Below are 27255 nucleotides of genomic sequence, written 5' to 3'. Positions count from 1 at the left end.
CCAGACCACCTGATCTGCCTCTTGAGAAACGTATATGCATGTCAGGAAGCAACAATTAGAACTGGACATGGAACAATAGACTCGTTCCAAATAGGAAAAGGAGTACATCAAGGCTGTATATTGTCACCCTGCTTATTTAACATATGCAGAGTACATCATGAGAAATTCTGGGCTGGAAGAAGCACAAACTGGAATCAAGATTACCGGGAGAAATATCAATAACCTCAGATATGCAGATGACACCACCCTTATGGCAGAAAGTGAAGAGGAACTAAAAAGCCTCTTGATGAAAGTGAAAGAGGAGAGTGAAAAAGTTGGCTTAAAGCTCAACATTCAGAAAACAAAGATCATGGCATCTGGTCCCATCACTTCATGGCAAATAGATGGGGAAACAGTGGAAACAGTGTCAGACTTTATTTTTGGGGTCTCCAAAATCACTGCAGATGGTGACTGCAGCCATGAAATTAAAAGACGCTTACTCCTTAGAAGGAAAGTTATGACCAACCTAGATAGCATATTCAAAAGCAGAGACATTACTTTGCCAACAAAAGTCCGTCTAGTCAAAGCTATGGTTTTTCCAGTGGTCATGTATGGATGTGAGAGTTGGACTGTGAAGAAGGCTGAGCGCCGAAGAATTGATGCTTTTGCACTGTGGTGTTGGAGAAGACTCTTGAGAGTCCCTTGGACTACAAGGAGATCCAACCAGTCCATTCTAAAGGAGATCAGTCCTGGGTGTTCATTGGAAGGACTGATGCTAAAGCTGAAACTCCAATATTTTGGCCATCTCATGCCAAGAGTTGACTCATTGGAAAAGACTCTGATGCTGGGAGGGTTGGGGGCAGGAGGAGAAGGGGACGACAGAGGATGAGATGGCTGGATGGCATCACTGATTTGATGGACATGAGTTTGGGTGAGCTCCAGGAGTTGGTGATGGACAGGGAGGCCTGGCGTGCTGCGATTCATGGGGTCACAGAGAGTCAGACACGACTGAGCGACTGAACTGAACTGAACTGAACTGAACTGAACTGCCAATTAACAAACAATGTTGTGATAGTTTCAAGTGAACAGCAAGGAGACTCAGCCATACATATACATATATCCATTCTCCATCAAGAGCTTCCCAGGTGGCTCAGCAGTAAAGAATCTGCCTGCCAATGCAGGAGACAACGCAGGAGACTCGGTTTCCATCCCTGGGTCGGGAAGACCCCCAGGAGGAGGGAATGGCTACCCACTCCAGTATTCTTTCTTGGAGAATTCCATGGACAGAGGGGCCTGATGGGCTACAGTACATGGAGTCACAAAGAGTCGGACACGAATGAGCAACTGAGTATTCTCCCCCAAACTGCCCTCCCATTCAGACTGCCACATGACACTGAGCAGAGTTCCATGCGCTATACCGGAGGTGCTTGTTGGCTTGGATTAACTCTTAACTTGTAATCTTCGCCTTTTTCCTTAAGCACCTCCCTTTCACCCCACCCCCACTTCCTGTGCCTGGCAACCTTTCTCCACACCTGAGCTGCTGGATGTGCAGAGGATGAAGACGATGATTTAGAAGCAGACACACCAAACGAGTACTGTCCCCCTCAAAGAAGACCCGTTGGGAGGCAATTCAGTTATTCCAGTTGTGCTGACAGGGCTAAAATATTTTAGGAACGCCTATTAGGAACTGCCTTCAGTGCCTGCTGCACAGTTTTTGAAACACATTCAGAAGTGGCAAGTCTGTTCATTGATGACGGGTTTTGACTAGAAATAGTTGCAATCTGGTAAATAGCGTGGATGCTCAGGCCAGCGCATATATTTTGGGAACCATATGAAGTGTGCCGTTGAGCCACAACTGCCTTTGTCTATGGCCCCTAACATGCCCCAAAGGTATTGTAACTCCAGCAAATAGAAAAGTAAGCTTCCAAATTCAGTGTTTCAACCCAATAGTAGTTCCTGTGAGTTGTGGGTGGCCGGCGGGCTGCGGGTTTCTCCTCCATACAGTGATTCAGAGACCCAAGAACCTTCCATCTTGTGGCTCCACAGTTCTCTAGGCTTTTGAATCTTCTATCTCTGGCTGATAGAAAATACAAGAGAGCATGGTAAGGCAAACACACGCGCACACACACACACTTTTCCCTTCTGTACCCATTTCTTAAATCTTGACTTGACTCATGCTCACATTCATTGCCAGGCACCTGGCTCCACCTGAGTGCAAAGGGCTCTCTGACCTCAGCTTCCTGTTTTGTAAAGTGGAGATAACATCACCTTCTTCACTGGGTTTGTGTGATAAGTTGACCCTATTTGCAAAGCCCTTTTAATGATAGGACCTAATAAGCATTCAATAAATATTGACTTTCATCACCATCACCATCATCACCTGACTTCCACCATCACCACCCAGAGTGGTGGAGATGTGTGGTCCTTTTAGTATTTGTTCAGAGAGAAGAGTGCTAAGCCTCCCAAAAACTCATGAAAGAAGTCTATAGTCTCTTAGGGCATAACTTCACGAACACTTCCAGAAATGGACCTCTCAGTCATACCAGTGCAAGGATTTTTGGGACACGTGAAGAATCAACTGGTTTACAGAGCTCCTTTCAGGTCTAGCGTGTTATTCATCTATAAACAATGACTCAGACCGAGGGTTGGGAAGGACAGTTAGGAGACAGAAGAACAGGTGCTTGTGGCAGGGAATGGGGTTGGCAATAAAGGAGTAGGAGGAAGAGGGAGGAGATAAGAGTGGACTTTTTCTGTTCTGCAATTTCCCCAAAACAATCAAAATCGTGTGGTATCGAGTGTAAATGTGTGCCTGGCACACTGCAGGCATCAGAGCAAAGGATTCATCACCTCATTCAGTATCATAACAACCCTATTAGGAAGGGGATAGCAGCCCCACTCCCTGATGGGAAAACTGGGGCTCAGAAAGAGGAATTAACTTAGATCAAGAGACAAGGCTAGGAAGTGGCAGGTACTCTTAATGTTCAATTCATGTTCATCCATGAGTTGACTCTAAATTGTGGGACCCAAACACCTTTGGGTCTTGGAGAGGAAGTATCCATTTCTTCAGTTGCCTTAGCTTCTGTGTCTGTCATATCTGGAAATTGAGTGTTTTTAAAATTACTTTTGGTTCTTTGTTTGATCATAATTCAAAGGCTTCCATGACGCAGTATGCCAGGATAAGGACCATGTTCTGGGCAGTGCTGCTCAAGGGTGGCCACATCTAAAACATCAGCTTTATCTGAGGGTAGTGCCCGGGAATCTGTCTTCATAAGCTCCCTGATTTGGGGGCTTCCCAGGAGGTGCAGTGGTAACAATCCACCTGCACATGTAGGAGATGCAGGTTCGATCCCTGGGTCAGGGAGATCCCCTGCAGAAGAAAATGGCAACCCACAACACCATTCTTGCCTGGGAAATCCCATGGATAGAGGAGCCTGGTGAGCTGCAGTTCATGGGGTTTCAAAGAGTCAGATACGACTGAGCACGCACGCACCACACCATTGTAAAGTTGTCTGCAACCTTTATGCCACTTAAACTAGGATACTAGCAAGAGAAGAGGCGAGGGTGGCAAGTGGGATCGGTGTCACTGAAGGGGCCAGAGCTCTTCTCTACGTACTTCTCAGCTGGCCTTAGCCTGTTAATTCTGTACATCATGGGAACCCAATTTCTTGGGTTGCTCACAGAAGTGAGCAGAAGTGCTTGCTCAGGGAAGTGCTCACAGAAGCACACAGTCGGTACTCAGGAAATAATACTAAGCAGAATTAAGCTGTATCTCACTGCTGTGGACACAGCGAGAACCAAGGGCCAAAATTCATCACTTGAAGACTGAGATTCTAGGTCAGGGAGAGCTTCCTGATAGCACTGTGAGTTAGGGCAAGGGAACCACACAGGCAGGACCACCTACTCACATGGCCACTTTCCATTCCATCCTCATGGGCTGAGCAAAGGCCCAATTTCACCTGGAGGCTGGGGGAGAGAGATGGCAACAAACAAAGGGTTCTGACATCCTACAGAGCCTACAAGAAGAGGATCCCTGAAAGACGGAGAGACGTTAGAAAGATGAAGGCAGGAATTCTTCTAGAGCTGTGTCTATGGAGAACCGCCCAGGGTCGGGCACCTTGTTAGGTGGTTACTAGACAAATAAAATGAAAAACCCCAGAAAGGGACTCAGTCAAAACACATTTGCAAGAGACATGAATGGACCTGTCATACAGAGTGAAGTAAGTCAGAAAGAGAAAAATATTGTGTGTTAACATATATATATGGAATCTAGAAAAATGTTATAGAGGATCTTCTTTGCAAAGCAGAAATAGACACACAGACATAGAGAACAAGCATATGGATATCAAAGAGGGAAGGAGGTGGGATGAATTGGGAGACTGACATATACACACTACTGATAATATGTATAAAACAGATAACTAATGAGGACCTCCTGTGTAGCCCAGGGAACTCCTCTCAGCGCTCTGTGGTGACCTAAATGGGAAGGAAATCTGAAAAAGACGAGACAGATGAAAACATACACCTGATTCACTTTGCTGTACTGCAGAAACTAACACAACACTATAGAGCGACTGTACTCCAACAGTGTAAGAAAAGAACAAATGTATTCACGCCCACAGATTCCAGAGGCCTGCTAAGCACCTTTACTTTGGACTTCAAGCCTTCAGAACTATGAGACAATAAATTTCTGTTTTGTTAAAGAAAGAAAAACCAAACGTATTGAGTTTCTGATATTGCCATTCATTAGAATTTTCCGTTTTGTTTTTCTACTACTTCTCTGCCTCTATTCCCCAATAGCCTTCTTCCCTCCTATTCTAATTTTAGTCTCTCTTTCCCTCCATCCATTTCCCCATTCATCTTCTTTCTCTCCCATATCTTCAGCTTTGCCCACTTCACCTGTCCCTCTCAGATGAGCCCCACCCACTTTCCCTCATTAAAAAGAAAGAAAACAAAAAACTCTGCTGCTCAGGGAATCAATAGGTAATTTGTAGAGCAGGAAGCAGAGAGAGAGAGAGTGCGCTAGGGAGTGGATGTGAATGAGGTAGTTTGTGCTTTTCCAACTATTGCCAAATAAGCATTATCTACAAAAACAGGTGCACCTTCCTTCCCTTCAGCCACCTATCCATTAAAATGGTTTAATTACTTCCTGAACACTAGACAGATAATTAGGAGGTAGCATTCAGACCCAAAATTTAAGCCACCCTCTTCAATCAGGGTAAAACTGCCTGATCAAGAACTAATTAAGAATCAAGGAGAGCGACTCTTGTTGGAAAGAGTGAGTTTGGGTCTTTAAAAAAAGATCCTGATTTCCCTTCCCAGAGGCCCCTATGTCCTCTGTCATCACCAAGGCTTCATGAGGCTCTCAATACCATATCCGCTGCCCAAGCCTCAACCATATCTGACCCCTGTCCTTGAGGGGCTTACAATCTAGGGGAAAGAGCACAGCAGTGTTCAAACAAGACTTGTGGAGTGAATGAACCCATGAACACTGCAGTGCCAAGGGTACACAAGCATGAATTCACAAGGTTGAAGGAAGTGATGAGAGTTAGCATGCTGGGAGAGGGTGGGAAGCTGGGCAGAGAGGAAGTCTACTTGTCTAGAACCAGGCAGGAGATCAAGGGATCCCCTGGTGGTCCAGAGGAAATTTATGAACCCCCTAAAATCATACAGACAGTTCCCTGTGTCTGATGTTTTTTCCCCCAGGAATTTGGTCCTAGCTTTCACCAGATCCTCAAAGGGGTCCGTGATCCAGAGGATTAGAAACAACTGAGCTACAGGGTAACTATCTCCTTTTATGAACCTTTGAAGACCTGTTGCACAAAGTACATTTTCAGGAGCTATTGGAGCCCTTCCTAGAGGAAAGAGTAGCAGTTGGGTGGCTGTCTTGTCTCCTAGAATCACAGCGTGTTAGAGGTTGAAGAGGCTTTGAGATGTTCCCATTCAGTCACTTTGCTTGACATGGAGTTGCTGGAGTGACTCACTGCTGTTTACGCCTATGAGTCAGCTCTTCCCTGCAGGGACCAGACCAGTTGCCTCTTGATTTGTCGTTGTTCAGTCACTCAGTTGTGTCCAACTCTTTGCAACCCCATGGATTAGAGCATGCCAGACTTCCCTGTCCTTCCCTATCTCCTGGAGTTTGCTCACACTCATGTCCATTGGGTCAGTGAAGCCATCCAACCATCTCATCCTCTACCACCTCCTTCTTCTCCTGCCGAAAATCTCCCCCAGCATCAGGGTCTTTTCCAATGAGTCAGCTCTTTGCATCAGGTGGCCAAAATATTGGCATCCCTCAGTATACAGCACTGCAACTGAATCCCGCTGTGCCTTCTTCCCATTCATCTCACTCAACGTGGGTCTGGCCTCCTTGACCACCTTCACCATATGCTCAACCATCCCTTTCCTGTTTTGCTCATCCCCATCTTCCCAGCTCTTCCACATGCCCTCTGGACCTCATGGTGCATGATTGGCAACCTCTCCTCCAAGTGTTCCCTTCCTTATCCTTTAATTTTGTAATATAGCTGTCTCCTGAGGACATTATTTCTTGTGTGGCTGTCTCAAGCAGTGGCTGCCGTGTCTCTCATACACCGTATCCTGGGGGCTCAGACGTGGGGCGGTATCCTCCTTGCTCCCCGTTACCACCTCCAGACTTCCTCTTCCTTCATCTTTCAGAAGCTCCAGCCCCTCTGAAGTGAATGTCACCAGATACCAGAGTCCTTTCCCCTTGATGCTGCTGGTGGCTGTGATTCATTCACTCCTCACGCCCCCTGCACCTGGCTCCCAAACTCCCTCCCACCTGTCCTGTCCTTGGCATCTCTGGAGATCAGTGGTTCTCAAAAGAGGTGTTAATCAATCCCTGGGAATATTTTGCAAATGTATGAGGTGTTTGGTTTGTTTTCTAAAGTGGTTGTGCCCCAGCATTTACATTGATACTTGTACTATCTTGTTATAAATGACTTGCCCTTTGTTTTTCTTCACATAGTCTGTTAGGGCATTATATTAATTTAAAAAGGGAACCATACTAGCTTAGCTATCTTATATAAGTTTCATGTCAGAACAGAAAAGGGGATATTAAAATATATTTTTATAAGGACTTCCTTGGTGGTCCAGTAGTTAAGAATTTGCCTTCTGGTGCGAGAGATGTGGGTTCGATCCTTGGCCAGGAAACAAAGATCCCACATGCTGAGGGGTAACTAAGCCCTCAAGCTACAGTTGCAGAAGTCTGTGCTCCACAACAGAAGACCCCGAGTGCCGCAACTAGAGAAAGCCTGCACACTGCAATGAAGAGCCCACATGCTGCAACACACTCAGCACCCCATATTTTGTATCTATAGAAACTATATAAACATATATATATATAAACATACATATATATATATATTTGTTATACAAAGAGGGCATTTGGTCTGAGAGCATTGAGGATGGCTGATGCAGTTAATCTACCCAACTCCTTGGCTTCCTCATTATTCCTTATCTTATTCCATAAGACCTTGTCCTCCAGGTTACCTCAGCCTTGCTTAAGTGGCCACTCCATAGAGCTTATCATTACCAAGAACCACCTCCCTTCAAAATCTGAACACCCCACTCTCTGATCATCACCCCCTATCCTTATAGTTCACCGACTCGCAATTCTCCAAATTCATAGAGACCTCGTGACATCGACCCTATCACTTTCTACTTTTCAATTTTCATGTTCCTTATCCCTTGCATGTTCTTACTTCCATCCTTCCTGGTCTAGGTTCCCTGGGCCAACCATTCCCTGTGGTAACCATTCCCTTTGCAGACTCCATAATTATGTCCCACTTTCTTTCCTGTCCTACTTGCTGGGAAAACAGGCTCTGCTGCCAAAGCCTGTGTGGTTTTTCTCCATATATGTCAGAGCCTGAAATAGTCTTGCTGGTTTGTTTTCATATCTACTGTGTCTCTATCTGCTAGAATGGCAGCTCTCTGAGGGCAGGACTCTACCTGCCCTGCTCACTGTTATCCTAGCGCTTAGTAGATAGAAGGCACACAATTTGTGTTTAGTTTCCTGGTTGCCCCGTGCAGCTCTTTTCTGACTCTACACTGTCCTTGGCCAGAGCTCTCTCAGCTATGTGTGTATTTCAGTTGTTTAGTCGCTAGGTCATGTTAAGACTCTTGCAACCCCATGGACTATAGCTCACGAGGCTCCTCTGTCTATGGAATTTTCCAGCCAAGAATACTGGAGTGGGTTGCCATTCCCTTCTCCAGGGGATCTTCCTGGCACAGGTATTGAAACTGGGTCTCCTGCATTGGCAGGTGGGTTCTTTACTGCTGAGCCACCAGGGAAGCCTGTGTATTTCAGTAGCACTGGGCTATTTGTTAAATAGCCAAAAGTGAGCCAGTGGAATTTTGGACATTCAGCAGGTATGGAATTACTACAGGGTTTCTTTCATGGTATCTTTGAAGGCACAGGATTCATTGAACATCTATCTGCTAAGTGCTGGGTGCCATGCACACATGATCGCAGGAGGGAAAGCTATTTGTATTAATACTATGCCTCAATGGACAATGAATTTGGACTTTTTCAGGCCAAGAAGTAGGAGGGGTGGGGCCAAGGACTATGTGTATGTGCCCAGCTGTGACATGCACTCGGTGTGGCCACCTACTGCTGCTGCTGCTGCTGCTAAGTCACTTCAGTCGTGTCCGACTCTGTGCGACCCCATAGACAGCAGCCCAACCAGGCTTCCCTGTCCCTGGGATTCTCAAAGCAAGAAGACTGGAGTGGGTTGCCATTTCCTTCTCCAATGCATGAAAGTGAAGAGTGAAAGTGAAGTCGCTCAGTCGTGTCCGGTTCTTAGCGACCCCATGGACTGTAGCCCACCAGGCTCCTCCATCCATGGGATTTTCCAGGCAAGAGTACTGGAGTGGGGTGCCATTGCCTTCTCCAGTGGCCACTTTCTACCTGCTTCCAAAGACTAGTGAGCCTAAAAATGCAGGGATGGTTACCATGCAGCCCACAGCTGAGAGGCAGGTTTGAAAAGAACAAGTCAAACCAATATAAAGTCATCTCACCCAACACCTCTGTGCTTAGCTGCTCAGTTGTGTCCAACTCTTTGTGACTTCATGGACTATAGCCTACCAGAGTCCTCTGTCCACGGGGATTCTCCAGGCAAGAATACTGAAGTGAGTTGCCATGCCCTCCTCCAGGGGATTTTCCCAAACCAGGGATCGAACATAGGTCTCCTGCATTGCAGGCAGATTCTTTATACCGTCTAAGCCACCAGGGAAGCCCAAGAATACTGGAGGGGGTAGCCTATCCCTTCTCCAGGGGAACTTCCCAACTCCGAAATCGAACCAGGGTCTCCTGCATTGCAGACGGATTCTTTACCAGCTGAGCTACCAGGGAAGCCCCTCAACACCTCTACCCACTTACAAACAGAGGGAGGCTGGTTCCTCCCGGCAGTGACTTGCTGTCTCTTACCCACCTCTGTTTCTTCTCCCTGCTGCCCAGGCCTCATCATCCATGAGGGACCCTCTGTGTACCGCATCTTCAAACGGTGGCAGGCTGTCAACCAGCAGTGGAAAGTGCTGAACTATGACAAGGCGAAAGACCTGGAGGAGCAAAAGACAGGAGGCAGGACCAACCCCCGGACCTCCTCGTCCACCCAGGCCAACGCCCCCACCTCAGAAGAGGAGGCTGCGGGCACCCCTGCCCCCGAGGAAGGCCCTGCCCGGGCGGCTGGCCACCCCTCGGGCCCCCTGTCCGATCACCACTGTGCTTACACCATCCTGCACATCTTGAGTCACTTGAGACCTCATGAACAGCGGACCCCGCAGGGCGGCAGCCGCGAGCTGGTCATGAGGGTCACAACGGTGTGAGCCGAGAGACCTGCGAGGGAGCTGTGACCATGCACGTGCAAGAGAGAGAGCAAGAAGAGGATGGGCCGGGAAGGGCTCGCCCCGACACGAGGCCACCGCCGTCTGGGGAGCAGGTGTGGAGAGGCACCCAGGGGCCAGAGGGCAGGCAGAGGGCGGTGCGCCTTGAGGGCGCTGGAGGGAGGCTGGTGCTGTGAGTGGGTGATTTTCAGCGAGTTGATTCCATTCTCCAACAAGAGGGAGGAAAACCAAGACAAACTCAACAACGAAGTGCAATACAGACAGTCTAACAAAACACAATGCACCCACATGTGCCCCACCCCCCGTGCCATGCGAAACACCCTGGCAAAGTGGCGGCTGGCGGGGGGTGCGGGGAGAGAAGCTTTGTGTCTGATGGTGGTGGGGCCCACGGGCACACATGTGGGAACAAAAGCACTTGTGGCCTGCTCCGTTTTACCCCTGAGCTTGCTTTGGTTTCCTCTTGGGCTGTGTTCCAGGGGCCGTTTAGGCGGGTGGGAGAGGGATGGGTGTGGGCTGGCAGGGAGGAGATACATGGTGTTTGTGAACCCCTGGGCTCCCCTGGGTGGGCAGGATTCCTGACTCGAGGGCCTGGGGGGGACAATGGTGCAAGAAGGGAGATGCTGGTCTGAATGGCCAGAGGGAGGGGGGTTTCTTGCTTCCTCCAAACCTTCCAAACTGGAACTCCCAATTCAGATGGGCTCAAAGAGGGCTTAGGTTTGGAGTTGGGTGTCTTTTTGTGCCCTTGTTACTTTATTTTATGGTGATTTGGCTCAAAGATGTTTACAGGAAATACGCACACACACACACACACACACACACACACAACTAAAGTACAGATTTCCCATGGGTAGCTCAAGCACAGTCCTACTGCTGTGGCTTCAGCCTTCAAGCTGTCAATCCAGGAGTGATTTTCCCAACCACGCAACCCCACCCATGGCTGGGACACGCTCTGTGTCACTGCCCCTCCTGGTTTGGCACATGCTGAGACCCCAGGGCCGCCCACGGCAGGGCACATCCTGCCCAGGGCCTCCCAGGAGAGCTGCTACAGAGAACGGAAGGAAGCTGGCCAGATGTGTCCCCAAGGAGTGGAGCGGAGACCCATCTTAGTAATCCTTGCTGTTGGGGCCCATCCCCAGGGGCAGTTGGGCTAGTCCTCTGTGCTACATGCTCCCTGGTCCTTCCCAGGCAACAAGGAGGGCCCAGGGACGCTCGCAGGGAGCACTGTCCCTTGAGCCCACCTGCTGGTCCTGGGGCCCTGCCAGGGAAGGCCACAGGGTGGTCACCTGCAGTTTCTCCTTGTCATTGCACAATGGCCGCGTCATCCGTGGGTATTAAAGGGACACTGTCAAGTACTTTTTTAAACTAGTTTTTAGGGTTTTTTAAAACTCTCTGTTGTTTGTATTATTCTCTTAAAGCTTGAAAATAAAATTTCTTTCCCTACCACGAGTGTCCTTCTCCATCTGTGAGTTTTCCTTTCTCTGTCCTGTCCCCCCTATGATGCTTTCCCTCTCCCTTGTGTCTGATCCACCCCTAGAATCTTCTCCCCCACAGTGAATTGTTCCTCCTTTATGGTACAGATGGCGTGGGGCAAGTGTGTGTGTGTGTGTGTGAACCTACGGGAAGCCCTGGGACTCCTGGCCTCTTCTTGGCTTCCTAGCAGGTAAGTTCCTTCAAGTCACAGAGGACCAACTCCCCAGCTTTCTGCCTATGACTCCCCGAAGCAGAGATAGGCAGTGCTGGGAGGAGATTTGGACTTTTCACTCCATCAGGTCATTTGAGAGAAGCTGAGAGAATCACAGGTGAGGGCCGTGTTAGGACCTCCTTCTCTTGACAGTTTTCCTTTTTATTTTTTTTAAAAAAAGCTTTTATTGTGGTAAAAGTCACATAATATAAAGCATACTGTTTTGACCATATTGAACTGTACTAAGTACTAAGCACTTAGTACTAAGTATGTAGTACTAGCAGTAAGTGCATTCACATTGTTGCGCAATTCTTACTGTCACCCATCTCCCGAATTTTCCACCTTCCTAAACTCAAACACCCCATTCTCCCTCCACACCCCTCCCCACCCCCAACCCCTGGGATCTACCAACGCATTTTCCGACTCTATGAATTTGACTCTTCTCGGTACCTTGTATAAGTGAAATCAGTTTTCTGACAGTTTTCCTTTGAACCATCAGAAAACGGCTCCCAGGGCAGGACCCCAAGAGAAGGCTCAGACATATCACTAGGGCTCAGACAAGACCTTCCTTCCCTCTACCTTGATCTGGTCCTCCTCCCTAGGGGGCTGGGGCAGTCAGTTAGGAAATGCCATCAGTGGGATGCACACAGATTTAGGAAGTTTCCTCTTCTGATGAAGTTCACAGTCCAGAGGGTTAGAAAAGACGTATGACTAATGAGACACCAAAGGACACATACAAAGAAGACATGCAGGTGAAAACCAACAAAGCCATACAAGTAATTTAGGTAAAGTGAAGGTGTCTGTTTTTTCATGTGCTCTAGGAATGGGACATCCAGTTTAATTAAATATTTGTGAAAAACTTAGATGTGTCCAGACATGCATGATCTAATTTCAAAAAGTACCAGAATACAGCAAAGTATGCACATCATCAAAACTATAGTGGCCGTTATGTTATCTTTCTTTGGAGATTCACTGATTTGTGGGGTGCTTCAGAATCTTGTGCTCATTCATGTAGGCTCATCATTCCAGATATGCTGTTTGAAAGAAGAGGTGTTTAATGAGAAGTTCTAATGGGATGCTGAGTTTGTTGGATCTTGGTGATATAAGCACCAGGAGATCAAAGACCACATCTGTCTTGTTTACCACTATATATCCAGGACCTACAGACTTACGGCAGTGCCTGGCATACAGTAGATGCTCAATAAATGCTTTTTAAAAAAGTTTTGTTTATTTGGCTGCACCAGGTCTTAGCTTCAGCACTCGGGATCTTCGATCTTTGTTACATGCAGATTCTTTAATTACGGCATGCAAACTCTTAGTACTGCATATGGGATTTAGTTCCCTGACATGGAATAGTACCCGAGCCCCCTGCATTGGGACCTCAGAGTCTTAGCCACTGGACCACCAAAGAAGTCCACCAATGAATGATTTTGAGTGAATAAGACTACTGGATGGGAGGACCTTCCAACACACAGGAGACATGCCTCCACTTCTTTCAATTTATGCTCTGGCGCTCAAGGTCAATTATAGAACAGACAGGGATAATGCCTGACCGCTCTACCCAAGGGGATGGTAAATTCCCTGTGCCTTGGGGAATGAAGCTTTTGGGAACAAAAATGCATGAACTGTCCTCCTGGCCCCTGATCACTGGTCATTCAGGTGAGTCTCTCATCTTGTAATGAGTGACCCATACCATGTGCCACACACCTCCCCATCACACTCAACTCTGATCCAAGGGCTTAGTAGATATTTAGGGAAAAGAAGCCGTGGTTGAGGAGGGTTTAGGAAGGGTTTAGGTTTAGGAAGAAAAGAGAAGCAGGCTTACCCTGTTTCCATGCCTTCTTAATTTTCGAGACAGAAAAGTTGTGAAAACAGCATCCTCAGTGCCCATGGTGCTGGTCAAAGTCTGGTGCCCTGCTGTCCACCTAAGGCCCTGCCAGCATGGAAAAGCACAGTATCTGGGCCAGTCAGCAGCATGGCACGGAGCATCTCCAGGGCATCCCCGATCCTGAGGGGCCCTCTCTGATGGAGAGGGGACAGTCTGCTTCTGCTTCTGTTAAATAAGAAAAGGGATATTCAAGTTATCTGCCTAGTATGGCTTTCCTTTCCCCTATCACTTTAGGGAAATAATAAAAATAGCCAAGCTTATGGTACTTTCCAGGCTCTCCTGGTGGCTCAGTGATAAAGAATCCACCTGCCAAGGAAGGAGATATGGGTTCAAACCCTGGGTTGGGAAGATCCCCTGGAGAAGAAAATGGCAACGCACTGTAGTTTCCTTGCCTGGGAAATACCATGGACAGAGGAGCCTGGCGGGCTATACAGTCCATGGGGTTGCAAAATAGTCTGACACAACTGAGCAACTCAACAACAACATAATACTTTCCATACGCCAAGGCGCATCTCAAACTTTTTATGTATGTTAACTCATTTAATGTCCCAGCACAACTCCACAAAGTTGGGGACTACTATTATTTTTGTTTCTCTGGTGAGGACACTGAGGCATGAAGAGGTTAAACCTGTCGCACATGGTCACATGGCTGTGCACGGCCACACTAGAATCTATATCTCTACAGTCTTTATATGTTGGGCTGTTAACCACTACATTATATGGCCTTTCAGAAAAGTGAAAATGCATTTAAAAGGTTTATCTTGATTCAAGAGGTGTTGGAGAAGAGTGAATGAGCCTTATACCAGCTGAACATGACCCAGGCACCATCTGTATCATCTGCCCTCAGAGTTGGCTGAGGTCTGCCAAGACCTCTGCATTCTTTAGGCTATGGGAAGGTCAATGCTCTCATCAGCATTTTAAATAATTCAGGCACTAACATGTTTTCTAGGTGCTTCCCACTCAAATGTTCAGAATCTCCTGAACTCAGGGTTTCTCTCCTCTACCTTATCGCCATCTCTTTGACTCTAGATTAAGCCCAAATGTTGGATGAGCTTCCTCCTCCTCAGTCTCCCTCTAACCTGCAGTTACACACAATTGTGCATAATATAATTTTATTATAAATTTTGAAGTAATTTGAAGATTCTTCACAGAAAAACTTGCAGTGAGAAACTGCTATGTGGAAGGTTCTTGCCAGGTGGGTGTCTCAAATATAAACTGGATATAATCACCTTCAGGGATCTCATGGTCTGGTTACTAGATTCTAGTGAGAAAAGGCTCAGCATTTCTGATCAAAAGCTGTTCTCATGAAAGAGCTTGATGAGATTCCTCTTACTAACTGTAAATAAGTTAACAACCTTCTCTCTCCTGTGGAATTAGCATTTTTAAGAGGAGATCATTCTTAAGCAAGAGGAGTCACTCTGTAAGGGGTGGAATTTCAATCATCATCGAGCAGGTGCTAGGCTGTCGAAGTACTTTTAGCTGAGAAGATCACAACTGTGGGTGTGCATTTGACCCACAAACACATAGAATGTAGTAGAGTGAATGATCAATGCATTTCCTCAAAAGTGACACCTCAAAAGGTCTCTCTACTGAGCAGCTCTCTGGATTCCCTTGGGAGGACCAAGACACCCAGGTAACAGGTGGCAAGAGGCAGGAAAAGAGTCATCTTTCTCAGGTCCTCTGGGCTCTGTTTTGTCACTTGGTTTGAGCAGCCTCTTTGTCTAGAGGTTGGATCTGGGATATCACCTTTTCTGCCCCAGCCAATCACCATTTCAACGGATGTCTTGTTGAGATGGAGACTCTCCACACCCTCCAACACAGGCCACTGAATCTCTTCAAAAAAGGGATGTAGAAACTCTGAGCGTGCTGAGTCCACTCCTACCTAGTAAATCGTGATGACATTATTATTATTTTTTTTAATATTTGTTTATTTGGCTACATTGAGTGTGAATTACAACACAAGGAAGCTTCATTGCATCATGAGGGATCTTTCATCATTGCAGCTGCAGGTGGGCTCAGTAGAGCATAGGCTCCCTAGCAGTGGTGTGAGGGCTTAGCTACCCCTCAACATGTGGGATCTTAGTTTCCCAACCAGGGATTGAACCCACGTACCCTGCATTGCAATGTGGATTCTTAACCACTGGACCACCAGGGAAGTCCCATGGTGACATTATGGTAAGCCCTAGTTCCTCCCTCAAAAGCCTCAAGGCTGAAGCATCATCTCAGGTCTTCTCAAGTCAGTTTGGTGCCTGCCTGTTGCTTTTATCCATCTAGCACACAGAAACACTCTTTCCCAAGGGGAACATACATCATGTGGTCTTAGTTGGGCTTAAGCCCTGAAACCACTTCACCCAGGTCTGGATGACCAAAGTATCTTATTCCTCTGTCCACAGGGACTGGTTCAGAAGTAGACATGTAACCAAAAGCAATCCAAGTCCCTCCTGGGATTTTTCTACCAGATCTAGTGGGAAATGGTTTCCTTCCACCATGGCTGCTAGCTGGGAGTCAGGGAAAATGAAAGACCCCACTTTCTGCCACACATTCATAGAGAGCACTTATCTATCAGAATAAGGTCAAGTGGAGACATACAAAGCAAAACAGCAGGAGAGAGACGATGCTGGTTCTCTCCCAGATCCATGATTGATCTAGTGTCTCTGCTAGATATCCCAGGACATTTGCCAGTAAATCCTATTTTTACTTGCATTAGTCTAAGCCGGATATATCTTTCTTGCAACTGAAAATATCCATCATGAATACAAAGATCTCCATACACTCCATGACAGAACTTTGAGTGAGATCCATGGTACATTGATTGGGGGCCAAAAGCACCGGGGTGGGTTGCCCCTCTTTCCTGTTGGTTTGGGGCCCAAGTCGGCACAGCAGAAGCATTTTCAACTATCATCATCCCCTAATTATTTTCATAAATCTGTTCAAGGTTGTCAATGATTAAATAGGAGGGAAATATGCATAGGCATTACATGAAAAGTGTTTTTTTAAGCAGTTCCTTTAAAATTTTTTTCTTAAGATTACTTTGGGGGAGACAGTGACAGGGCCTAAAATGACAAGTAGATAGACAGTAATCAGAACTCCAATTTAAAGGCATAGAAATGGGCAGGATCCAGTTATGAGGCCACAGGACAGAAGCCAGGACACTAAGACTCAGAGCAGAAGGCAAGAGGCCAAGCTGAGAGCAAGACCCTGACCACCAGCCATGACCAAAGTTTTCCCATTCTCCCTGGCATTGACCATGTAAATGGCATGGCCCCATACACAAGTGCCATCTTACTCCTACTGCTCTTGTTCCTACTGGGTTAAGTAAGCCACCCCGGGTTCCTGACTTTATGTCTGGGGCCTTGTGAAGCAGCCACAACTCCTCTGTGGGCTAGTCACTTGTTCTTTTGGTCTGTTTCCTTCCTCTTTAAAATAATCAATTTGCCTCTCAGGATCTTTGTAACATCATAAATAATGCATATAAAGTAGGCATCGAGGACTTCCCTGATGGTCCAGGGGCTAAGACTTTGAGCTCCCAATGCAGGGGGTCCAGGTTTGATCCCTGGTGAGTGAATAGATCCCACACGCCACAATTAAGACCTGGTGCAGCCAAATAAATAAGCACAACTCTCTAAAAAGTAGGCAGTGAATAAATTACTTCTATTATCATTTTATTGCTTGAAAGAGTAATAGGAAAGTTCTACCATTACCATAGCATATAAAAAACAAGGTTAGGTGAAAGCAAAAATGGGTACCTGGCACCAATGTTCTGTCTTGTGTGGTTTTCATTCAGCTGCAAGTAAAGATACCTGACTAGCAGGAGCTGAAACAACTGAGCTTTTATTTTTCATCTGCAATGAGACATCCAGAGTAAGTGGCTGCTGGCCATAATATAACTGACAATCCGGGCCCTTTCTGTCTTTCTGCTCAGGCACCTTTAGCCTGTCGACTTGTCACCCACGGCTATAACCTTAGAGTCTCAAGTAGACTATGATAGCTCAAAGTAGGAAAGGAACAAGGGATGACCCTGTCTCATCCTTTCTTTATATCAGAAAAAGCAAAATCTTTCCTAGAACCACATTTCTATTCCTAGAGGCTTCCACGTGTTTTTTTTTTTGTTTTGTTTTTTGTGTTTGTTTTTTTTTTTTTGGCCAGAAATGTATCACAGAGCCACCCTTAGCTGCAGGAGAGGCTTGGAAAGTGATTATTTATCTTCTCAACTCCTGCTGTGGAATGCACCAAGGGAAAAGGAGATGAGAAGGGATGCTGGTTAGACCAGCAAGGGGCACCTGCCCCACCCTGTGGGTAGGCTGATAAATCACTGTGCTCTTTCAGAGGGCCATTTGGTAATGTTCTATTAAGTGTAAAGTGCACATACCCATCAACCTAGGAGTTCTATTTCTTTGGAACTCTCCTAGAGAGACAGTGGCAGATGTTCCCTTCTCAAAGAGCTTGGGAAATGAGGATCAGAGTGGGAGCACCATAATAATGATGGAAATAAACCTCAATGTCTGTCAACATGGGAGTGAAGATGTGTGAGAAACTGAAACCACAGGGTATCACTCACAGCACACAGGATGTCATAGATCTGGGGGGACCGACCAGGACAGATCTCAAAGTCACGTTGTTAACTAAAAACTATCATCTGCAGGGTAGTATGCACAATGATCACATATGTGTCAAGCAGCCAAAGAGGAACCCCACCCAGATTTCAGTTTTAAAATACCGTACTCTGAAAGAATATGGATCAGTTCAGTTCAGTTCAGTCACTTAGTCATGAAAGAATATAGATGGATACCGCCAAACTGGTTAGAGCTTCCTGAGGGTCAAGTTGGGGAATGTGAAGAGGAACTTTCCCTCTGTTGCTTGCATTTTGATAAGAAGAATAAACTCATGTAATATTTTTGTAGTTTTAAAAAATTATGGTACATACATAGACCATTTATTAAGTGAGCATTGAAAACAACGATTAAAATCTTTTTGGAGAATAGGTACCCTGTAGTTGGAGGAAGCCCGAGCACATTTTTCCTGAGAACTTTGGAACTTTGCTTTGGAGAAGGGGCTGCCCTTCCAGGTAGAGTAGAGGAGTCCTTGGGCTTCCAAGTTCTGTGTTCCTATGGTTCTGTGATAAGGTAAGTTTGGGTACATGTGTGCTCAATTTTGTCCAACTCTTTGCCACCCAGAAAGGTTGTTGCTGAACCACAGAAGACGCCAGGATTCTTGGCCTCTGGAGGAGAAGAATTCAATCCAGGGCCAGAGACGAGGCTTGATTGCTCAGAGCTTTTGTGTAATAAAGTTTTATTAAAGCATAAAAGAGATAGAGAAAGCTTCTGACATAGGCATCAGAAGGGGGCAGAAAGAATATTCCCCTGCTAGTCTTTAGCTGGATGTTATATAGCTACTGCTGCTGCTGCTAAGTCACTTCAGTCGTGTCCGACTCTGTGCGACCCCATAGATGGCAGCCCACCAGGCTCCCCCGTCCCTAGGATTCTCCAGGCAAGAACACTGGAGTGGGTTGCCATTTCCTTCTCCAATGCATGAAAGTGAAAAGTGAAAGTGAAGTCACTAGTTGTATTGGACTCTTAGCGACCGCATGGACTGCAGCCTACCAGGCTCCTCCGTCCATAGGATTTTCCAGGCAAGAGTACTGGAGTGGGGTGCCATATAGCTACTAGCAGTCTGCTAATGAAAGAAAGGAAATGTCTCAAAACTCAGAGAATGGTACCAGGCCCCTCACCCACAAGATGCATTTTGAGATCATCTTGGCACCAGGTGAGGCATCCCGGGCCATAAAACAATTGACATGAATCTTGAAGAAAGGCAGATTCCCATACAAATATATAGTTTCATTAACATAGATTAAGAGAACAATGTATGTATGTATAACATACTGGTTTGTCAAGTCAGTGGAACTGACTTGAAGACAGAGTCTGGGGTAAATGCATAGTACATAAACAGAGCTTAAGAGACACATTTCCATAAGAAAAATGCATTGGTTAGCTCAAGGTTTGAGAAAAGTTAAGTTCAGGTGGAACCAGGTGTCATTATGGCAACACAGAGTTTTAAGAGAAACCTCTTTTTAAATTTGTATAGAGAGAGGGAAAAATATAACACTAGTTTGTTTCCTCCTGCCGTTTAAGAGAGATAAGAAACATGTCTGACACTTGCAGCCTATTTCTTCTGTTTGGAAACCCCTGCCTTTCCTGCCTGTTACACTCTCAACCCCTTGGACTGTAGCCTGCCAGGCTCTTCTGTCCATTCGATTCTCCAGGCAAGAATACTGGAATGGGTTGCCATTTCCTCCTCCAGGAGGTCTTCCGGACCCAGGGCTTGAACCCACATCTCCTGCATCTCTGCATTGGCAAGTGGATTCTTTACCATGGTGCTGTTAGGGGAAGCACACTGATTGAAACCGCCCACCCTGGCCAGGCACCATAGTAACCATTTGCATGAGTTGTTTTATGGCAGGAGATCCTGATAAGGAATAAGGAACTAATAAGCCACCACCAACCGGAAGAGTTCAGGAAAGGTCCAAAGGAGACACCGCGTGTCCGTCCACTTCCCAGAATCCCTCTTGTTAGCATCCATCTTGGCTGAGCGATGCGTACACCACCAGGAAAGACTCTGAATTAGAATGATCGGCCAAAGAGCACCCAGAAACTAATCCCATCACCATAAAACCCGAGACTGCGAGCGCCACGCAGCAGAGCAGTTCTCCTGGATTCCCTTACCCTACTGCTCTCCACCCTGGTGCCCTTTCCCAATAAAATCTCTTGCTTTGTCAGCACATGTGTCTTCTCGAACAATTCATTTCCGAGTGTTGGACGAGAGCCCAGTTTCGGGCCCTGGAAGGGTTCCCCCTTCCTGCAACAGTGTCATCAGGGAAGCCCAAGGAATGTTTGAGAGCCAGGAAATTTGCAACGGAGAATTGACTTGACGAGCTAAGGGAGATCAATGGCAGGGAGGAGGACCTCAGGTTGGATTCCGGGAGCGGCCTCCCCCAAGTGCATTTTGGCCCTGGGCCTCCAGATCAGAGTTTTTCCCAAGATCATGAGCTTTTGCTGCCAGCACACACTTGAGTGAAGCCCAGCTGGGAGGCGCCGAGCACATCTGCAGCGTGTCTTTGAGAGTGGCCTCCTGCTGGCCAAGCTCTGCGTGTGCCGGAAGAAGATGTAGGCAAAGCTGGCCAGCACAGAGCCAGCATTGTCCAGGCTGCAGGCACCAGGTTTTGCCCCCTTCTCTCTCCCACCCCTTTGTCTCCACCTTCCTAATCCTCCCGAGGTGAGTGTTTTCAAGCAGCAGCCAGATGGTGCCTTCTAACGGCAGGTGATGGTGGATGGGATGTTTGACACCACGCTCCCTCCCCATGCCCACTCTGGGCTCCAGCCCTTGGGACCCTCTGGGCCCTGATAATAGGAGACAGGCCGTTCTCTGCCTGGGGACGTGCCAGCCAGGATAGTCACTGCAGGCTCCTGCTTGTCCAGCCAAATGCCTGAAGCCTCCCAGGTGCCAGTCCTGGCCTCGGAACCTGCCAGATGTAACTGGGGAAAGTCAGTCAAGGAGATTGACAATGTGAAAAATCTGAAAACAAACAAGGTGAGGGGCTTTCTGGGCTCCGAGGCAGATGGTGACCCTGGGGAATCAGGCAGAGTAAACAAACAAACATCAAATAAACAAAACTTTCTTCAGCAGCAGCACCACCAACAAAACAGAGAGTAAAACAAGCAAGTTACATTCCTTTTTGTGCGTATTTGACTATTTTCACAATGTAAATGTGAATGTGTTAGTCACTCAGTCGTGTCTGACTCTTTGTGACCCCATGGGCTGTAGCCTGCCAGGCTCCTCTGTCCATGGGATTCTCCAGGCAAGAATACTGGAGTGGGTTGCCATTTCCTTCTCCAGGGGATCTTCCCAACCCAGGGATTGAACCCGGGTCTCCTGCATTGCAGGCAGATTGTTTATTGTCTGAGCCACACAAAATGGCTTGCATCACATCACCTGGTTTCTGCAATCTCTCTGGCCTGGAAGGTCCCTCCTGTCACTCTCCATGCATAAATCCTACAAATCCTACAGGACCCACTCCAAATGCCACCTTCTCTCAGAAGCCTTTCCTGATGGCTCCTCCTCCACCACCCAGTGGGAAGAACTCTTCTTCTGGGTTCTTATGTCCTTTCCTTGTACCATGTTGATAGCAGCTATTCCATTCACACTTTGAAGATAGTTATATATATGCATGCTGATTCCACCAAGTAGCCCAAGAGTGCCCCCTCACTTTTTGGCCATTCCATGCAGCATGTGGGAATCTTAGTTCCCATCCAAGGATGGAACCCATGCGCCCCTGCATTTGAAGCCCAGAGTCTTAACCACTGGACCACTGGGGAAGTCCCCTGGGATTTGGACTTGTGCCCCTTTCTATCCTCAGCACCTACGCATGGTCTCAGGCAATGGGAACTAAATAAATGGATAACTAGATCAATCATTGACTCATTTCATAAATACTATGGTGCATCCAAATATAACAGGCACTGTTCTAGGCAGTGATGTTAACAAGACAGGTCAGACTGTGGACCCATTGTCCTCACAGATTTTGCAGTCTGGCAGGTGAAGGCAGCCATATAGACAGATAATTACAGCGAAGAGTTACAGTGTCATCATTAACAGTACATCAAAGGTAGATGGGTGGGTTCAAGTCTACGTGAGAGAGATTAGGAAAGCCTTCAGGACAGAGGTGATGTTAACTTGATCCATTAGTTCTGGTTCATGCTTCCCAGGTGGGGCTAGTGGTAAAGAGCCTGCCTGCCAATGCAGGAGACATAAGAGATGCAGGCTTGATCCCTGAGTTGGGAAGATCCTCTGGAGGAGGACATGGCAACCCACTCCTGTATTCTTGCCTAGAGAATTCCCATGGACAGAGGAACCTGGCGGGCTACAGTCCATAGTGTCGCACAGAGTCGGACACGACTGAAATGACTTAGCACACATGCATGCAAAAAGAGGGTTAGACATGCAAGAGATACGTTGGTAGGGAGAGCAGAGGTGGTAAGAAGAGCCCTCAGACTATAGTCAGCCTGACAGCTGTGGGAAAGGAGGATAGAGTAGGGAGAGTCTCAGACAGCAGGGCAGTCCCAAGAAAGCTGTGGCCAGGACAATGGGGAGTCCTTGAGCCCAAGTTGCCATTGGAGGAATCTCAGATCTTGTTGGCTGGGGCTGCCTTAGTGACCTGCTGTGCCCAGTCAGTGGCTGGGAAGAGTCCACAAAAACCACGGCGTTGGCAAGAACATGGTGGCAGGACCAGCAGGACAGTAGGTGGGGGCATCATTAATGATGTTCCCTGCAACAGGAGATATGAGGGCACATTTTCATGGCTGCCACACTTAGTCTTTATGCTTAAACAAGTATCAGCAGCATATTGGTGAGGCGACGTGGGAGAAGACAAAAGGGAAGATGCTCCAGGACGAGGAGTGTGTATGAGCAAAGATACTAAAGCATGAAGCAATGGCACTCACTGGTGGCCTGTAATAGCTGGGCATGAATGGAGTGTGGACTGGGGTATGAGGAGGGATGATACAGCAAGAGATGAGGTGGGCTGGGGGGCAGTGGCCCCATCATGGGGGGGTATTACATGTGAGCTGTGGGGAGCTGTTGAAGACTGGGGGATATTAGAGCAGATCTGGGCTTGGAAGCTCTGCTGGCCACATAGAAGAGGGCTCAGAGGGAAACAGGCTATAGAGGAGGCCCAGCAAGGGCTGAAGAGCAACATACTGAGGATGGACTAAAGCAGTGGAGGTGGAAAAGGGAGGAAGGGAGGGATGAATGAATGGAAGGCTGGATGAACCTAGAAATGAATGAGTGAATGCAGGTGCTAAGTCACTTAAAAGTCGTGTCCGACTCTGTGCGACCCCATAGACCGCAGCCCACCAGGCTCCCCCGTCCCTGGGATTCTCCAAGCAAGAATACTGGAGTGGGTTGCCATTTCCTTCTCCAATGCATGAAAGTGAAAAGAGAAAGGGAAGTCGCTCAGTCATGCCCAACTCTTAGCGACCCCATGGATTGCAGCCTACCAGGCTCCTCCGTCCATGGGATTTTCCAGGCAAGAATACTGGAGTGGGATGCCATTGCCTTCTCCGGTGAATGCAGGTGGGCAGATGCAAACCAGCTGTGTTGTCTCAAGGACAGCTCACTGGATTCAAAGCCCTGAATTCTGCTCTTAAGTGCAAATGGAAATAAAGCAGCTCTACTATAACTCATCCTGCTGAAGAGTTTCCATTAGGTGGAAATATGCCCTGATACATTATCAAGGGACAAGTCTCTCTCCAAGGTCCTGCTCAGCAGAAACACACTGCCGCCTGTCCCCTCAGCCCAGGCTAGTCTTAGGCAGGCAGGCCTGGATGTGACTCTGAGCCCAGTTGGAGGCTGAATCCCCAGGAGGCCAGGCCATCCTTTTTCGCTCCATTCATTTTCAGGGCCAGATGGTGTTTGCCTCATTGACTTTCACTGCTGATGGCATCTTGTTTGCTGGTTTTTCACAGGTTGCTTTCTTTCATTTCAATTCATTCTCCTACTTGCCCCACTTTTGTGTCTGTGTCACGTTCATCATGCCGGCAAGGAGACACCTGGAGCTCTCAGCAGGTGGGTGTTTCCAGGGAGCCGGCCAAACCCAGTTCCTACAGCTCAGTACCCACCCCTACCTGACCCAGCTCCTTCACGTTGGGAGCCCTGAGAGCAGTAAACTCAGTTTTATTGAAAAACCCAGCTGATTAAGCAAGATGGCAAGGCCATCAATGACAGCCATGACCAAAAGGGTGATTTTTGGTCCAAACTACTTAATTCTGCCCAAGCTCCCTGTGACCACCTTGCATAAGGACTGTCTTAAAAGCAACTTCAAGGATGGTTCCCATTTAGTACTTTGTGTTGTTATTCATTTGTGTCCTATTCTTCATGACCCCATGAACTACAGCATGCCAAGCTTCCCTGTCCACCACTGAGTCGATGATGCCATCCAACCATCTCATCCTCTGTCGTCCCCTTCTCCTCCCGCTTTCAATCTTTCCCAGCATCCCAGCATCGCCCATGCAACTCAACTTTTCCAAAGAGTTGGCTCTTCACATCAGATGGCCAAAGTATTGGAACTTCAGCTTCAGCATCAGTCCTTCCAATGAATACTCAGGGTTGATTCCCTTTAGGATGGACTGGGTTGATCTCCTTGCTGTCCAAGGGACTCTCAAGAGTCTTCTCCAGCTCTATAATGTTACAAGCAAGGTCAATCAGTTTATCCGCCTGCTCATACCATGCCTCCAGGCCTCAGGGCCTACCTACAAATCAAAAGGCTCCATCCTTCCTTTCTAGTCAAAAAACAGCCTCTTTCACCTTTAAAATGCAGCTCTACTTTCTGCTCAAAGCAGTGTTTCCAGCAACCTCTGTTCCTTATGTTTGCAACCCTGTCCAATTGTGGCTAGTAGTTGACTTTCTTTGGTCTGAGTTCCCCTGAACATTAGGTGCTTCTGTTCTATTTTCTTCACCTTCTTAGATTCTCAAGAGTAAGAACGAAGCTGTGTTCCCCCTTTGGGGTCTCTGAGCATCTGGAGGATAGTCTAGCATCACCGTGCAGTTGAGCGATGTTGGTGTAGGTGGCTTGCGAGGCCTGCTCTGGCTGCATGGTGAGTCCTCGGGCCAGCACTTCCCATTCACTCAGTGTAAACACTAGCTTCTGCTCACCCACAAGCCTTATCAGGGCTTGGGAACGATGAGTGTAACCTGTAAATTGTTCTGAGGTCCTCAGAAGAAATAGGACAGAGAGACTTGCAGCCGTTATCAGAAAGTGATCAATACTGGAGAAAAAAATCACCCAGTTTTATGTTTGTCTTGTATTTTCATCACTCTCATATACCCTGGGCCTTCTTATCATTTGCTGCTTGCCTTTCTCAGCCTTCCTCCCTGCAAATATTTATAACATTATGTAACTGTCTCACATTTAGATTTAAGTGACTCCAAGTGTGTTGTCCACAGTCTTTACTGATGAACACATGATTCCCTGGGCCTGCACTTTGGTGGTGGTGTTGGTAGTAGGGGGTATGTGTGTGTGTGTAACTGAGAAACAACCTGGCAAGTGCCAACTGGCAGTGTCTCTAGATCAATAATGGTAATGATTTCAGAGACTTCCAAAGAGCTATTGCCAAATCCTTTGGCTTTTTTCAATACCATTATCACTATTACAAGGACACCCCAAGGCCCTTTTACTTAAAGATACAACAGAGTGCCCCAAATGAGAGGACTGTTGATTTCTGTCTTAAAGGGCTGCAACCTCAACGCTTCCTAGAGCGGTGGGTGGCTGGGCTAAGGTTGACCTTGGAATGGCATGGTCTCCAGAGAGCTCATTTTTTGCTAGTTATCCATGTGACCGTTTACTCTGCCTTACCCTAAGAATTTCCACCTGCCTTGAAGAAGACATGTTTATAAAAATCTAGAGCTTCCCTGGCAAAATAAGGTTGTGTTTAAGTGCCCACGCCTGGGCAGACATTCTGCTTCCACTCTTCGCTCTGCTGTTTCCTGGGTGTGTGTCCTTTTCAAGGCTCTCCTCTCCTGGAGCCCCCATCCCTAGGTATTATAGATGAGGTATAGGGGCTGGAGGGCTGTCCAGGGATGACTGACAGTTGGGAGTCTGTGGTGGGCATTCCGTGTAGGGGAGAGGGGATCCAGAAAAAGAGCATGTGGCTCAAACGAGAAGACAAAGCCCCGAGAAACCCATGGAAATCATTCATCCATCCATCGATCCATTCATTCACATGCACTCATTTAACATATATTTCTTGAGGGCCTACTTTGGGTCAGGCATTATTCCATGTTCCAGATCAATGCTGTCCAACAGAAATTTAACATAAGCCACACATGGGATTAAAAAATTTTTTTTTGCTGTGCTGGGTCTTCATTGCTGTGCACAGCCTTTCTCTGGCTGCAGTGCATGAGCTTCTCATTGTGGGGTTTTTCTTGTTGCTGAGCACAGGCTCAGCAGTTGTGGAACACGGGCTTAGTTGCCCTGCGGCGTGTGGGATCTTCCCGGACCAGGCATTGATCCCACATGCCCTGAACTGGCAGGCAGATTCTTTACCACTGGACCATGGAGAAGTTCATACACATGGGATTTTAAACTTTCTAACAGCTGCATCAAGAAGAGGAAATAGGTGAAATTAATTTTTATGATCTGTTTTAGTTAACCCAATATATCCAAGGTATTATCAGTGCCATTTCAACATGTAAGCAGTATAGGAAACACTAGTGAGATATTGTATGTTGTTGCTTTTATCCTGAGACTTTGACACCATGTGTTACTCACAGCACATCTCCAGCACTGGCTATGGAGACTGAGACGTCTGGAGACCTGGAGTTGGGGACAGGAGTGATAGCTGACGTGTACAGGCAGCTGACGTTTACAGGCTACTCATTAGGAGAGAGGCAGCGTGCTAAGCATTCCTGTGCATTAAATAAGTCCATTCTGCGGCCCAGCTGGTAGGTGTTGCTTCACACTTATTCCACAGTGATGAGGACATGGAGGCCCAGAAACTATAAGTTGCCCTAAACCATATGGCGGCTGAGTTGTGAGCCGAGGAGCACGGTCTGTCCAACTCCGCGTCTTTAGGCTTGTATTCACAATCCCATTACCTTGTCCCTTTGGGCCAGTCGGCCCGTATGAATCTGTTAACACTATGTGGTTGCTTTTTAGTTCTCAGGGCTGTGGTGAGAGAGGCAATGAAGCCATTGTGACCCACATGAACTGCTGGCTCTGCCTTACCCACGACACCAAGAAAGGTCACATCCCTTAGATTCCTCCAATTTAGATGAAAGCCACCCATAAGCTAATCAGTAG

At 47.2% G+C, this 27255-nt stretch overlaps 1 protein-coding gene and 2 long non-coding RNA genes across 4 annotated transcripts in view; 1 reads left to right on the top strand and 2 right to left on the bottom strand.

Moving 5' to 3' along the window:
• Positions 1 to 11277, top strand: part of MARCH4 (membrane associated ring-CH-type finger 4) — a 116820-nt gene extending 105543 nt beyond the window's left edge. Inside the window, exon 4 of one of the 2 annotated variants that reach the window (XM_027567006.1) lies at positions 9449 to 11277. In XM_027567006.1, the coding sequence (XP_027422807.1) occupies positions 9449 to 9816 (368 nt within the window). In that variant the 3' untranslated portion in view covers positions 9817 to 11277. The remainder of the gene's footprint in view (positions 1 to 9448) is intronic. The other variant, XM_027567016.1, reaches the window with a different exon arrangement.
• On the bottom strand, positions 1511 to 9511 carry LOC113907618. The gene is made up of 2 exons (XR_003515247.1): positions 9423 to 9511; positions 1511 to 2056 (listed from the first exon to the last, which is right to left on the bottom strand). It is a non-coding gene; the product is annotated as an uncharacterized LOC113907618 (long non-coding RNA).
• Positions 11217 to 13747, bottom strand: LOC113907623. The gene is made up of 2 exons (XR_003515248.1): positions 13341 to 13747; positions 11217 to 12549 (listed from the first exon to the last, which is right to left on the bottom strand). It is a non-coding gene; the product is annotated as an uncharacterized LOC113907623 (long non-coding RNA).
• Between the last annotated feature and the right edge of the window lie 13508 nt (positions 13748 to 27255).

This window comes from Bos indicus x Bos taurus, chromosome 2 (assembly GCF_003369695.1).
Source record: "Bos indicus x Bos taurus breed Angus x Brahman F1 hybrid chromosome 2, Bos_hybrid_MaternalHap_v2.0, whole genome shotgun sequence".
NCBI classification, from domain to species: Eukaryota; Metazoa; Chordata; class Mammalia; order Artiodactyla; family Bovidae; genus Bos; species Bos indicus x Bos taurus.
Note: the sequence above shows the minus strand (reverse complement) of the source record. Positions and strands in the feature narration are given on the sequence as shown.